This window comes from Arctopsyche grandis, chromosome 13 (genome assembly GCF_051622035.1).
Source record: "Arctopsyche grandis isolate Sample6627 chromosome 13, ASM5162203v2, whole genome shotgun sequence".
Classification (NCBI taxonomy): domain Eukaryota; kingdom Metazoa; phylum Arthropoda; class Insecta; order Trichoptera; family Hydropsychidae; genus Arctopsyche; species Arctopsyche grandis.
The window spans coordinates 436861-450982 of NC_135367.1; the positions used below are offsets into that span (position 1 = coordinate 436861).

A 14122-nucleotide genomic window follows, 5' to 3' on the forward strand; every position below is an offset into this window, starting at 1 on the left:
TGATTTGCAACAACACACTAACTTTTGTTCTGATTGTTCCTGACTCGCTGTTCCATTAGCAGTTATCACTACTGTAGGAATCTCGTCATCCAAACGTTCTAGCAAGTTCCACCCCTACAAGTCGAGTGGAACAAAACCGGTCGAAGAACACCTGCAGCCATTAAACTAAATCAAGCGGAACGGTGCCAAACGTTCTAGCAAGTTCCACCCTAATCGACAAAAACACATTCCTCGCACACGCATAAACACCAGCTACAACGAGTCACGTGATGCCCAAAAACAATATAAAAGGAGGTCCACCCCAAACAACTTCAGTCGACCCACAGCAACAAGCGCCGACACACAGCAGCGGACCAGCCGAACGAGCCAGCAACACACTGCCGCATCCAGAGACCTGCTGAACATAGCCGAACGCCGAACCAGCAACACTCTACCCTATCCAGAGACCTGCTGAACATAGCCGAATGCCGAGCCAGCAACACACTGCCATATCCGGAGACATCTGAACATAGCCGGATCCAGAGCAACGACACATTGCAGATCCAGCGGCCATCACGACACCAAGTCAACAGCCAATAGCCGCTTCAAGAAAACTTCCCCAAATATTCTAATACACTTGTACAATATTTAGGCAAACAATAAAACAACTTTACCCATACATATAGCAGTATTAACTACCAAAACACAGACGAACCTGTCTATAACACATGGCGGACTGGTGGTGAAGAACACCTTCACAACTAGATTAGTCCCCATACTACTAAAGGTCAAACAACTTTTGAGAATTTTTCAGCATTCGCTCTTTTGAAGATTTCTGGGGAACATAAATCCAAAATATATAATGACTGCCGATTCTCATGCCGAACGCTTAGCTCTCGCTAATGCTTTTAAGGATTTGGAGATGGATCTGTGATTGGAGTTTTAATAGTGGATAGACAGATATTATATAGATTATTTAAAAATATAATTATTTCCAACTCATCCCATCTCATGAAGCTGAAATAAACTTTATTATATTTAATAGTTCAGAGGTATGCAGAAAATACTTAAACTGGTTTAAACTTTTGTTTTCCATAAAAATATTGTTTATTTATAGTTCCAAACTGACTAAAATATCACGATTAGATTATAACCTTGTTTTCACATTGTTCTACCAGAACTTAAAATTGATACATTAATTTTTTTGTATATATGTATGTTTTTACCTTTTCTAAATAATTAATGTTTTACATATATTGTTTGTTTATAATGTTTTACCTTTATTACTTATTTATATTGTTAAAAGCAATTTTTCTTAAGATGTGTAATTCTCTGTTATTCTCATAATTATATGACTTAAATATTAATCAGCTAATCACTCACCATATAAAGTTTATCTCTTTTAACTAAAATAATTTAATAGTTCTAATCATTCTCTTTTACCCATTTTCTCTTGCAAAAAGTCCATTATCGATATTGTGTCTTAAAACTCATGAAAAGAATTCACCGAAGAACGAAGACATCTGATTTTTTTTATTTATTTGGTGATTCTTTAATGATTCAATATTGAAATCACTTATTTCACGTGTCTTTTTTGTGTTTTACACTACTGAATATATATTTTTTGTTAAGATTGTTTTAAATGTTATTAAAATTATATTTTAATGCTTTTATATGAATAAATGTTATTCTCATGCTTGAGTGGCACGTATTTAAACCCAATTACCCGACTCTTATTCCAATTTAAAATCGAAACATCAAGGTGGACGAGAAATGGTCAAGCATCAAAAAAAAAAAAAAAATAGCCAATGTTTGGGAATTCCGAGTCATATTATATTTACACGATCAATCATAAATTGGGATTTATTTCAGTGAATTAAGATTTCGAAACATACTTAAGTAATTATAACTTTATAAAATTGCATTATGATACAGTTATTTTCTTTCTTAAATATAACATGTAAATTAAAAAGCAGAAATAGTAGATTGTAAGCAGAATATACTACGATGACAATTCATATGTGTGTAACGGCTGGCGAGCTTTTCTGAAATAAAATTATTTTGTGGAGCGAATAGCTTGTTACAGGGACGAGGAAGAGATGATAAAAATTATAACCATTATTCTCAAATGCTTATATTATATTTTCCAAATAGCAGTTTTGTGTAAACAAGATTTAGGTAGACAAGTTTTGAAATTTTGAAAGGAGTATCTATGCAATCAGAATGATATTTGACAGTTTAGATTTGAATAGGATGTGTGATTGTAGTGTTGAAACAATAAAGGTTTTATTTGTTTATTTAAGATATAGCCAAGCTTAATAACTAATTATATTCAATCACACAAATAATAATGTATTAATATAAACATGCATGCACATATGTACATACATACATACACACTGTTTGAGGTGTTTCTTTTCGAATAAATGATTTTACAAAAATGTCACATTTGTGTAGTTATATCTCAGCATGCAATTTTTTATGTGTGTCGAGGGTATGTTTTTGAGAAAACGATTTAAAACAAATGTGACATTTGTGTAGTTTTATCCCAGCATGAATCCTTTTATGTGTTTTGAGGCTAGATTTTTGAGTAAATGATTTTAAACAAATTTCACACTTGTAAGGCTTATCACCCGTGTGAGTTCTTAAATGTTTCACAAGTGTATATTTTCGAATAAATGATTTTAAACAAATTTCACACTTGTAAGGCTTTTCATAACAAATGTCACATTCATGTAGCTTTATCTCAGCATGCAATTTTTTATGTGTCTCGAGGTTATATTTTCGCATAAATGATTTTAAAAAAAAGTCACATTTGTGTAGTTTTATCCCAGCATGTATTTTTTTATGTGCCTCGAGGGTACATTTTTGAGTAAATGATTTTAAGCAAATGTCACATTTGTGTGGTTTTATCCCAGAATGTATTTTATTATGATTCTGGAGGTGAGATTTTTGAGAAAATGATTTTAGGCAAATTTCACACTTGTAAGGCTTTTCACCCGTGTGAGTTCTTAAATGTCTGACAAGTGTATTTTTTCGAATAAATGATTTTAAACAAATATCACAGTTGAACAGATTCTCTCCAGTGTGTGATGTTTCGGAATTATTAGGAAATGGCTTTAAACAAATTTCGCTATTCTTCGGGTGAATTGTCGGTAGTGAAGGCTCGTCGTCCCATATTAAATCTTCCAACAAAACTTCTTCAGTCTTGATCTTCCAGCAATCGTCTAGCAATGGTGTGTTGAGTTGAGACGTTTCGTAGCTTCGAAGACAAGCGTTTCGAAAGCCGATCAACAATTCCAGATTGGTGTTACACGAAAGACACACCGCGTCCGGCAACCCATCGCCTCTTTTAACCTGCGGATCAAATCAAATGAAAAAAGTAGAAGCCTTTGGTCCAATTAATTGGGTCCACAATAATATTGTAACCTGTAACCAGCAACCGACCTGAATTTGACAGCAGGTCCAAATGCGTTGCTCCAGACGCTCTGGATGAGGATCTGGTGTGGAGCTGAAGATGGAGACGGAAGAGTCGGCCGGAGTAATCCATCCAAGACAAAGCCTGCACTCCATCGTCATCGTCATCGTCTCCATCCACAGAGAGACAGCAACCAGCGACTTGCCTTCGCGACCGCTATTTTTTTTATTTTTGGTCTAAATTTGGTACTATGTAGTTATGGTTCGGTGATTACTGGTCACAAATTACTCGTCACAAAGTCACTAAAATCTCTATAACGGAACACCTGACAGCCGAAAAGTCCATCATACTAACGATAACTATCATAGTAACGAGAACTTGAGTGCCAAATATTGTGTATTCGCGATTTTCATGGCAAAAATTGTCTTTGTGACCACCCCAATGTGACGAATAGTCCAATTACCGTAGTTATACCAGCGAAATGTTAGGCAACAGATTATTTGGTTATTTTATAAGGCTCGTATTTTTCGGTTCAGAATATTAATCTGGTTTTGGTCAGAATTTATATTACATTGGTATATATCAGTGGCGGCTCGTGATAATTTTTAGTGGCGGGGCTGCACTGAAAAGATGTCTAAAAAACGTCACCATAATTGTTCTATCATGTCATAACAGGACAAAATAAGCACAATTTTTGGCGTTCGACCACTTACATGTGGATTTAAGTATTATTGAAAAAAAAACTAGCAAAATTCACCACCCATTAAAGGGGTGCGTCCAAACGCGATGAAGATTTCGAAAAATACGCTGGTACTCCAGTAAGATTGCTTAAAAAAAATCGTGCTTGCTGGTTTCGCGACGCGGCTTTCTCAACAACTAAATTAAGTTGATGAGCATAACAGTGAACGAAGTCTGCATTTTTATAAGTTTGTTTCAAAATTTTCTGTACACCTCCCCTCTCCCCGCTCATTACAGCGGCACCGTCGTAAGTTTGAGCAAGAAGTTTTTCATTGGTATCGTTTAAAACTAGTTTTAATTGTTCAGTAATGCATGCTGCTAAACCTTCTGCGCTCTTATTTTCCGGATTAAAAAAAAACCCAAAACCTTTCAAAAACTTTACCCCCTAATTCGTAACGAAAAACATTAACCTTTTGACAATGCATCGATACATCGGTTGTTTCATCTGCCATAACAGCTAGATAAGTTGCTTTTTTTTATTTCAGCACTTATTTGTTCCCTACACACGTTCAAAATACAATCTAAAAGTTCATTTTGGATAGTTTTTGATGTCCATCATCCACAAGCTCCTTATACAGTGTCCAAAACTCTCTTTCGGTTTTTCTATTATTTAACATGGGATGCACATCAAAACGCCTCCGTGCTTTTTTATTGCCTTCTTGAGCTTCTTCTTCCAACAACAACGCGATTATACATAATTTTTCGTTCGATAAACGCCGAAACATTTTTGCTGACTTGTATTCTGACGCGTAGCTACGAATGCACGTGTATGCATTCATATTGTAAGTACTCGACAATACGACGTAAGCAATATTGCGCCGTATCGTCATGGCCTGTAATGTATAAGTAAGCCGATTTTGCACTCGGCCAAAGTGCTGTGAACGTGACGTGACCGCGACGTGTAGGTAGATATGAATAGAAATGTAATAAAATGACATATTTGAAACGGAGTCGTGCAGTGCTGAAGCCGTGCAATGCTGTTAAGTATGAACAGACCTTTAAAGTGTAAAATGTCTGAAGTAATTTTTAATTATTGGACATATTTTTGGAGCGCATTTAAATAAAATGAGAAACAAAAACGACAAAAACAAGGTTTCAATAGTAACGAAAAAATTCACATTATGTAAGAAATGTTAAGATTTTTTATGCACGAAAAAATGACGACTTAAATTTAGAAACCGACTGTCAAAATTGAAGTTGGTTGGAGCGGATCAATACTGGTTGGTTAAAGTCCATCGGTCACCGGTCATTGTTTGTTACCGGTCACCGGTCACCGGTCACTTACAGGCCACATCACCTACCTCTACAAACAAACATTCGACTCTATTTTATTATACTTCAGTGCATGCATTCATTAAGTAAATATCTTTCCTCGTCGTTACAATTTCAATATCAATTTATTCAATATATGAATGTACATACTTACATGCGCAATTGTACGCGATTTTATATTGCACGTAAAACCATACGAATGATATTTTCATATTACAACTATTTAGGCTCGCTTATTAATCGATACTCGCTATATTTTCAGCGAGATCTATTTCATGTATGGTTATATTGACCTTGTGCTGGGGGTACCACGTGAAACTTGTAACAAAATGATATATGTATAAATATATAATTGCTGTACTGAATCCTATTCAGCACAGTATACGCCTTAATTGCAATCATACGTTTTATGGCTTCTTTTGCTAGTAATTTAGATTGGCGTTGTGTACACTGGGCAAATTTGATGGTCGAAGACTTTACTTGGATAGTTTACATGTATATGAAAATGTCTACACGACTACATATGTACATATGTAGATATAATCAGGGCTTTTTTTTGAAAAAAAGATGCCCGAACTCACTTATTGTCAAGTATTTTATAAGAAAAGATTGTATTCAAATTATGTTATATATATAATATTTGTTTTGAAACATGCCGAGAAAAAGGTGCCGGAACGCCGTTCCACCGTGTTACACGGGAAAAAAGCCCTGGATATAATAATAAGTTTATAACGAATATGTCATGCGAGCAGTATCATATAAAATGTATAATTCATTATTGTTTCAGGTACTGTTTGCGTGAAATATTGCTGATGAAGCTTTGACGGTCTCTAATAAGTGAAAGTTTGGATTATTTCTACATACATTCATGATGATTTTACCTCACAGTATGGTGCATGGGAGATATTGTAAGTGATTTTTTTTAATATTGTTATAAACGAATGTACATATGTACAATGCTTTAGCTTATAAAGCATCTTAGCTATGTTAGAGAAGCACGAAATTTAATCGTATCGTATACTTTACAATAGCTCGCCGTGTTGATGATACTTTTATGATTTTATGTGTGCTTTAATTGGACATCAAAGTAACGCTCGGTTGTTCAGAATTGAAGGTTGTCCTGTGATAAGATAAAGATGTATGTATGTAGATATCTGGATTTTAGTAAAACGTTCACCTTTGAACAATCTCAAATTTAATCTGTACTATACAATAATTTAATCTTGTAATTTAAAAAGCGGAATAGATGCAATATCAATAGAGGAAATAGATTCGTTTGTTGTTGTTGTTTTTTTTTTTTTTTGTGAATAGTCCCAATCAAATTGAATATTCAGTTCAATTTGATTGGGTGTTTCATTTCGTATAAACACTTTGTAATTTGGATTGGACGTTGTTGATGTGTTGAAATATAGGATGTTATGTAAACAAAATAGAACAGCTTTTCTAATTACTGCCCATCAAGCTCCGGCCTTTGGATGGCTAGTAGTTAGATAGCCGTAGACTGTTGGAGTAAGCACACTGTGTACTGCGATCCATGGCTTATTTTTGGGAACAATTAGTAAAGTTGAAATTTATATACACTTTTTTATATAACTCGATCATCTTAAAGGCGTTCAGGTTTTTCTGGAATGTATTTGTAAAGAGACTTCATAAAAAACAGCGTAAGTGACTAATGTTTTAAGTGACTAACCCAACTCTGCCGGAAGGTTCATATCTTCCTGTTTTGTAATCTTCATTGATAACATTTTATGTGTACAATTTACTATTATAAATATCTGGTTATTAATTGACAAGGCTCCAATATGCTGACTATCTAATATTTCGTTTTTTTAGTTTCAACTTTATTTTTAAATATTTAAATATCTGTGCAGTGGTTTTTAGAGTGATTTTTTGCGTTATTATTTTATAAAATTTTAACCCTGCAAAATTAATATAAAAAAAGTAAAATGGCAAAACCTTTTAACCTTTTTTTTATAAATTGAAATAGTAGTCGGGAGAAAGGTAGTGATAAAAATGAAATATTATTGATCTGAAGCAGTCCGTTCCGTTTGTGCTGATAAAATATGTATTGATATTGAAGTTTTTGTAATAATATTATTATGAGATGATTTAAAAAAAAACATGTTTTAATTTTGAATAAGTTTATATTCGGTCTACCTTTGAATCGCAGTCGACTATTTTTTTTTATTTGTATCGTAGCAACGACCTGTTTATTATTTATTTATTTATTTTATTCTAAACAGACCATTGTGGCATAACAGGAATTCCTAAAGCGCCACAATGGTCAAAAAATATAACACAAAAAAAACAAAATAACAATTAATACATAACGAAAATAATATACTCATCAATTATACATAAAAAAAAATACATTTGAACATAAACATAAATACATCCATACATAAACATAAAAAATAGCATTTACTAATAACAGATAAAGTAAAAATATCAAATAAAGAATGCCTTATAATTCCTGCCGCCCCATAATGTTGTCTTAATATCTTAGCAGCCAACACTTATTTATTTAAGGGTCAGGTTAGGTTAGGTTAAGTTAGGGTTGGCCCTATTCATTTAAGATTAGGTTGTTAGGGTCGGTATTATTCAGTCTCAAGCGAGAACCGAGACAGAGTGAGACCGCATATTAAAGTAAAAACGTGAAGGTAGACCGCATACTAAAGTAGCACCCAATTTTTAAAATTTATTTTTATAAAATTTTTAATCAACAAATAAGTAGACTGACAAAAATATCTTCTTCCTCAGCTTCAATATGTGTTGCATATTGAAGCTGAGGAGGAAGATATTTTTGTCAGTCTACTAGAGTGCTGTTAAATATTAAAACCATGAACCATGAACCATTTTGAATCATTAAATTAGAATAATTCAAGTATGTACATACATGGGAACGATCGATGGTTGATTTTTTGTCAGGGCCTAGAAACGTGCGTAAAAATATTAAAGAGTGAAAAGAGTAGGTATGCAGATAATAGATACGTATGTATGCAAGTGGGTGTGCAGAGGCGCGTCTCTACATGGCGTTCTCTGATTGGTCACAGCGGCTGTCAACATTTTTGACCCCGATTTTTTACTTTTTTACTTCTGTTATAACACTTTTGTGGCATAGACTTCGAGTCCAGAACGTTTCGAAACGTGCCCTCAGCATAATTCATAATGTGTGTGTGTGTGTGTGTGTGTGTGTGTGTGTGTGCTTATCGTTCGAGATACAGCAATCGGTCGTTCGGCCATTTCACTCATTTCAAGTGATAAACAAAATGTCGTAATTGCCAAGTTGACGGTCGAATTCCAAACGCCTAGTATTAGTAAACACGAAAATATTTAGTCATTTTGATGTTTCTTAATGTGTCTCAATGGGCAATTCCAAAATTACGATATCAAAGTCCATTATGTCGATTATAAATTTATGTCACGTCACGTCTACATTAATCGAATCCAAGTCATAGTTTTCTTTTCTACATTTGTACACACCAGTATATTTACGTACACACATATAAGACAATGCTTCATAAATAATATTGGTTGTGGCTATTTGCAGGTACTATATATATATGCAAATTATTGGCTATTTGCAGGTACTATATCTGCGAATTATTGGCTATTTGCAGGTACTATATCTGCGATAGGCTTCATATCGTCGCATCTTGTCTTTGATTGCCTAAAATGTTTTGCTAATTTTTTCCATTATTTTGTATCTTTTATTTATGATCGGCTGTTTCCAGTTAATGAAAGATATATATGTATGTATCAAATAAATCAATATTGATTAATTTTAGAAATTCTGATTCATCACACACAAATATATGTATGTATGTCAATCTAATATGAATACTTTTGAAGATACTCTTCTTCGAACAGTGGCCCATTAAGCTCATATTCTCCGCCATACTTTCTCAAACATTCAAAATTTTTTTTCGGAAACGGTATATGCGTTTTTTAAATTGGATATATTGAATAAGGATAATATTATCAATAAGGAAAAAAAAAAATAACACGATCGCAAATTTTTCCTTTTACCTCAGGTGACAAATTGTCTAATACCGGCTCTGATATATTTGCATATAATTTATTATAATACATAGGTAGAATAAAAAATCAAAAGCATGTTTTGAAAATTATCGAGCGCTCTCATTTGTAAAAAATTCCATTTGGAGCCTTCGTAATCCTTCGTAAAACACCAACTTTGGTATAATCACTTCAACAAGAAATGAAAGCTAGGACATAACGATTTGATTTTTTCGTACTTCTAATTGTGTTTTGTTTGGAAACTAGCCATTCACTCTATGTACTATTTTAAGTTATTAAAGCTACTATTTAATTACATGATTTTTAACGACGAAAATCACAGGAAAACATAGTATTTTATGTCCGCGGTTTTTGGTTTATTGGTGACCGCGATTTTCGTGAACAGTTTTATCCGTTCACCTCAGTAGGGATATGAACGTCAGAACTCGTCTGACCGTCAGACATCAGAAACAAATCGGAAAAGTTTCGACTTTGTTGACGAAATATGATTGATAGAGTACACAGAACATTTAAAAATGTTGCTCGCTACAAGTGTAGAAAAATTCGTTTTATTTTATACTAGTGCCTGTTGATTTTAACGGGTGGTTTCGAAAAGGAATTGAAACACGAATAAAAATAACGTTATATATAGTATAATATATAATTTAAGATAATTTATAGGCGCACGCAATATTAATCGTAATTATACTAGCTGAACCCGGCATGCGTTGCAATGCCACAGTAAAGGTCTGACCGCACTATACGACAACCGAACGATCCGACACTTCACAACAGTGTGCGACAATATTAGGTAAACCGCACTTGAACGACAGCGATGCGACACTCTGCAGTAAATTATGTCAATTATTCGTTCGGCACCTCGGAGCAAAATGGACGAAACGAACGCTATTATAGTATCTTTGATATGCGAGGAAGAAGAACAATCGAGAAAAACCAAAAGACTATGGCTACATGCTATTTCAAAGTCACGATATGAAGAAGGAGAACAATTGTCGCAAGGCAACCCCCACTCAACGACACTGCGCCACCTCGCAAACGACACCTTGCGTCAAAGTTGGTCGAAAAGTCAACGTTGACGCAAGGTGTCGTTCTACGTCATGCGACTCTCATACAAACAATATTTGGTCGCGTACTGTTTGTGAAGTGTCGGATCGTTCGGTTGTCGCATAGTGCGGTCAGAGCTTAACGCGTGCTATTCCCATTCCCGTTTCCGTAGTAGTGCGAGGTAGGCGCGGCGCGATTATTGTCGCACTCGCGGCGTGATGCGTTGAAGGCGGGAGGATAGCTTTATTTTCGCGTCAGTAAAATCGTAATTACGAATATTATTATTAAGATGTTTTTTTTTATTTTATTTTAATTATTCAAGAAAAAAATGACCATTTTATATAATGGAAATGGAGAAAGAAAAAAATATAAAATAAATTACAATGAAATACAAAAGAAAAATAAATAACTAAGAATAATGCATACATGCATACATACACCTACACATACATAGGTACATACGCTCGCTTACATTTTTATCCCGTTTTTTTTAACAGTAATCTTCCCGGCCATACAACAAACAGTACATTCGAGTGCGAGGTAGGCGTGGCGCGATTATTGTCACACTCGTGGCGTGATGCGTTGAAGGCGGGATATAGCTTTACTTTTGCGTCAGTAAAATCGTAATTACGAATATTATTATTAAGAGGTTTTATCCCGTTTTTTCACAGTAATCTTCCCGGACATGCATACAACAAATCCTGAAAGTTCATATATATATATATATATATATATATATATATATATATATATATTTATTTATTTATTTATTCTAAACAGACCATTGTGGCATAACAGGAATTCCTAAAGCGCCACAATGGTCAAAAAATATAACACAAAAAAAAACAAAAAAAAAACAAAATAACAATTAAACATAAACATAAATACATCCATACATAAACATAAAAAATAGCATTTAATAATAACAGATAAAGTAAAAATATCAAATAAAATATATCATAAGGAATGCCTTGCACCTACAGCCAGTTTCAATAAATATGTAAGAAACAACTACAAATACAAAACATCCCTGTAAGGCCCAAATGGAAGAGAGTTATTCAAAATTTCACTCATAAATCACAATCAATCATGAAAACAATGATGAGCGCAGACTACCAGATAAATGGGCTAGAGTAATTTTCGACAATTTACGCTCACTAAGGTGGAAAATATCACATTCAGTCTCGGCAGCAACGATTTCATTAAGAAGTCGAATAGCTCTTGGAATAGGAGCCATTCGAAAAAGGACTGTGCGGGCAGGAGGTACAGCCAGCAAATGATGATGTCTACCACGCACATAGTGATTAGGGACATAATGTCCCAACTGCTCCAGCAACCACGGGCATGACGTATTACCACGTAAGAGCAGGAGAACGAAACGAATTAAAGAGAAGTTTCTCCGAAGTTCAAGGGAATTATACCCAAGCATGCCCAAAAGGAAAGGAGTGGGGTAGAGATATGGGTAATACCCATATTCTTTCCTATATAGGAAACGAAGAAATGCTTTTTGCACTTTCTCAATCATCAGAGAGTAATTTGCTTCATGCGGATTCCACACAATCGCATCATACTCTAGCTTACTTCTCACAAGCGAATTGAAAAGCAAGCGAGAAGACAAAAGATTGGAGAATAATCTTGCATATCTCAAAACAAATCCAAGTCGACGAAAGGAAACGTCAGCGACTTTCTTGATATGGTTGTGAAAGGTGAGCTGAGGATCAAAAGTGATACCCGAATCGACCATAGATTCCACACGCTTCAACAAGACGGATCTAATGGAATATCCGTGACAATAGAGCGAATGTGCACGTCCATAGCTCATAATTGCACATTTGTTTTTTTGTGTTATATTTTTTGACCATTGTGGCGCTTTAGGAATTCCTGTTATGCCACAATGGTCTGTTTAGAATAAATAAATAAATAAATAAATATATATATATATATATATATATATATATATATATATATATATATATATATATACATATATATAGACAAAGACAATATTGTTCGACATGTGATGGGATATGAAATTTGCACCCGGGTGTGTTTTGTATGAAGGACGGGAATTGTTGCCAAGATGTTTGCGTAACAGCCGGTCGTTCGGTGCGCTGCAGTTGCCGTTGTCGTTGCCGTTGCCGTTGCCGTTGCAGTTGCAGTGGGATCGGTGGGTGTGTTGCTGACGTCAAGATGACGTCGTGTCGTGTCAGTACCACCACTGGTACATAAAGGCAAGCAACAGGCAACAGGCAACAGGTCATTGGCAACGACCTCGACCACTGGCATAGACGGGGCTTCGACGCGCACACACGTCTCTATTTAATCGACTCCACTTCAGTCGCGTGCTCGTGCGCCCTGACAGTCCCAGCCCCAGCTTCCAACACTTTTTTCATTTTGTACGTTCACTTTTTATTCAACTCTTTTTCACACTTCTGCCGTTCATATTTGCCATTGATTACGATCGCACTATTATTTTTACAAAAAATATTACTTGAATTTTCCCATGAAAGTTGTCGCATACTCGTATTTCAAATTTTGTGCGATCGTATTCAAGAAATTTTGAATCCATATGGCCTTATTTATTTGACTTTTTTTTTTGTCTTACAATTTGATAATTTACTTTCACTTTCAACCTCACAATACGAGTTATTTTGTATGCTTTGAAATTCACATTGAATATTTCTATTTAATTAAACATTTTTTAACTAAAAATATAATCTTTTCAGTGTAAAAAAAAATCTACCAAATTAACACCCGTCACGCGATGAGTACAGTATTTATGCAAAATTGTTCACATTCAAATTTTAAATAGGAAAAAAAATAATAAGGAAACAGTCGTGCGTATGTACTTATGTATTTCAACTTTACGCAACGAGGGCAAAAAACTGACGCGGAAAATTTTTACTCTAACCTTGATTTTCCTTAAGTATATAAAATCAAATGTGTACATATCAATGTACATTCATACAATGTGTCGGTAATTATTGGTCACAAAGCGCTCGCCCAAAAGTCACTAAAATCTCTGTAACGGAACATATGGCAGCCGAAAAGTCAATCATACTAACAAGAACCCGAGTGCCAAATATTCCGTATTAGCGATTTTCATGGCAAAAATCGTCTCGCGATCGCAATGTGCGTAATAATCCAATTTCCTAATACAATATATGTGGAAAAAACTTGAAATAAAATCACTTATAGAATATAATTTTTGTATACCGATTCAAATATCCCCAAAAATCAATATAATTTTATAAAAAAAAATTTTTATATAAAAATAATAACTTTTTTAATTTTTTTTGCAAATTTGACGTATTTACATACATGATGCTTTTGATATCAAAATGGTCTTAAATTAAAATAAGGGCATTAAAAAAAAAATTGTATTTAGTATTTAAATAATATTATGAAATATATATTTTTATATGCTTTTTCACAATACATCTTATATCTATTTGAATAGCTACTGATCTACTGATCATTTTCTATTTTACAATTTTAATTTAATTTCGTTAGTAATCATAGTAATATATTATTCTAATTTTAATGTACAGCATAATAGTAATAAAAAGAGCTCAAAATCCTATTTATTAAATATATAGAAATTCGTGCAGGACCGCTGATGCCAATTAGGTG

At 34.1% G+C, this 14122-nt stretch overlaps 2 protein-coding genes across 7 annotated transcripts in view; one reads left to right on the top strand and one right to left on the bottom strand.

Moving 5' to 3' along the window:
• Positions 1-1793: 1793 nt before the first annotated feature.
• Positions 1794-5769, bottom strand: LOC143920808 (uncharacterized). The gene is made up of 2 exons (XM_077443782.1): positions 3427-5769; positions 1794-3336 (listed from the first exon to the last, which is right to left on the bottom strand). The coding sequence occupies exons 1-2, from the start codon at positions 3571-3573 to the stop codon at positions 2437-2439; spliced, it is 1047 nt and encodes a 348-aa protein (XP_077299908.1). The 5' UTR covers positions 3574-5769; the 3' UTR covers positions 1794-2436.
• Gk2 (Glycerol kinase 2) overlaps positions 4909-14122 on the top strand; it is a 28088-nt gene continuing 18874 nt past the window's right edge. For 2 of the 6 annotated variants that reach the window (XR_013261367.1, XM_077443778.1), the window contains exons 1-2: positions 5309-5355; positions 6195-6315. Coding sequence is in view for 3 of the 6 variants with exons in the window: in XM_077443778.1 (XP_077299904.1) it covers positions 6276-6315 (40 nt within the window). In the remaining 3 variants the exon portion in view is untranslated. Of the gene's footprint in view, positions 5041-5308; positions 5494-6194; positions 6316-12560; positions 12886-14122 lie in introns of those variants that run through there. The other 4 variants (XR_013261368.1, XM_077443777.1, XM_077443780.1 and 1 more) reach the window with 3 other exon arrangements.

What these genes read in the sequence shown, in the direction of transcription:
- LOC143920808 (XM_077443782.1), bottom strand. Translation starts at nt 3,573, where the DNA reads ATGGAGACGATGACGATGACGATGGAGTGCAGGCTTTGTCTTGGATGG. An exon ending in GGACCTGCTGTCAAATTCAG is followed by an intron (nt 3,337 to 3,426) that starts GTCGGTTGCTGG and finishes TTTGATCCGCAG; the next exon opens with GTTAAAAGAGGCGATGGGTT.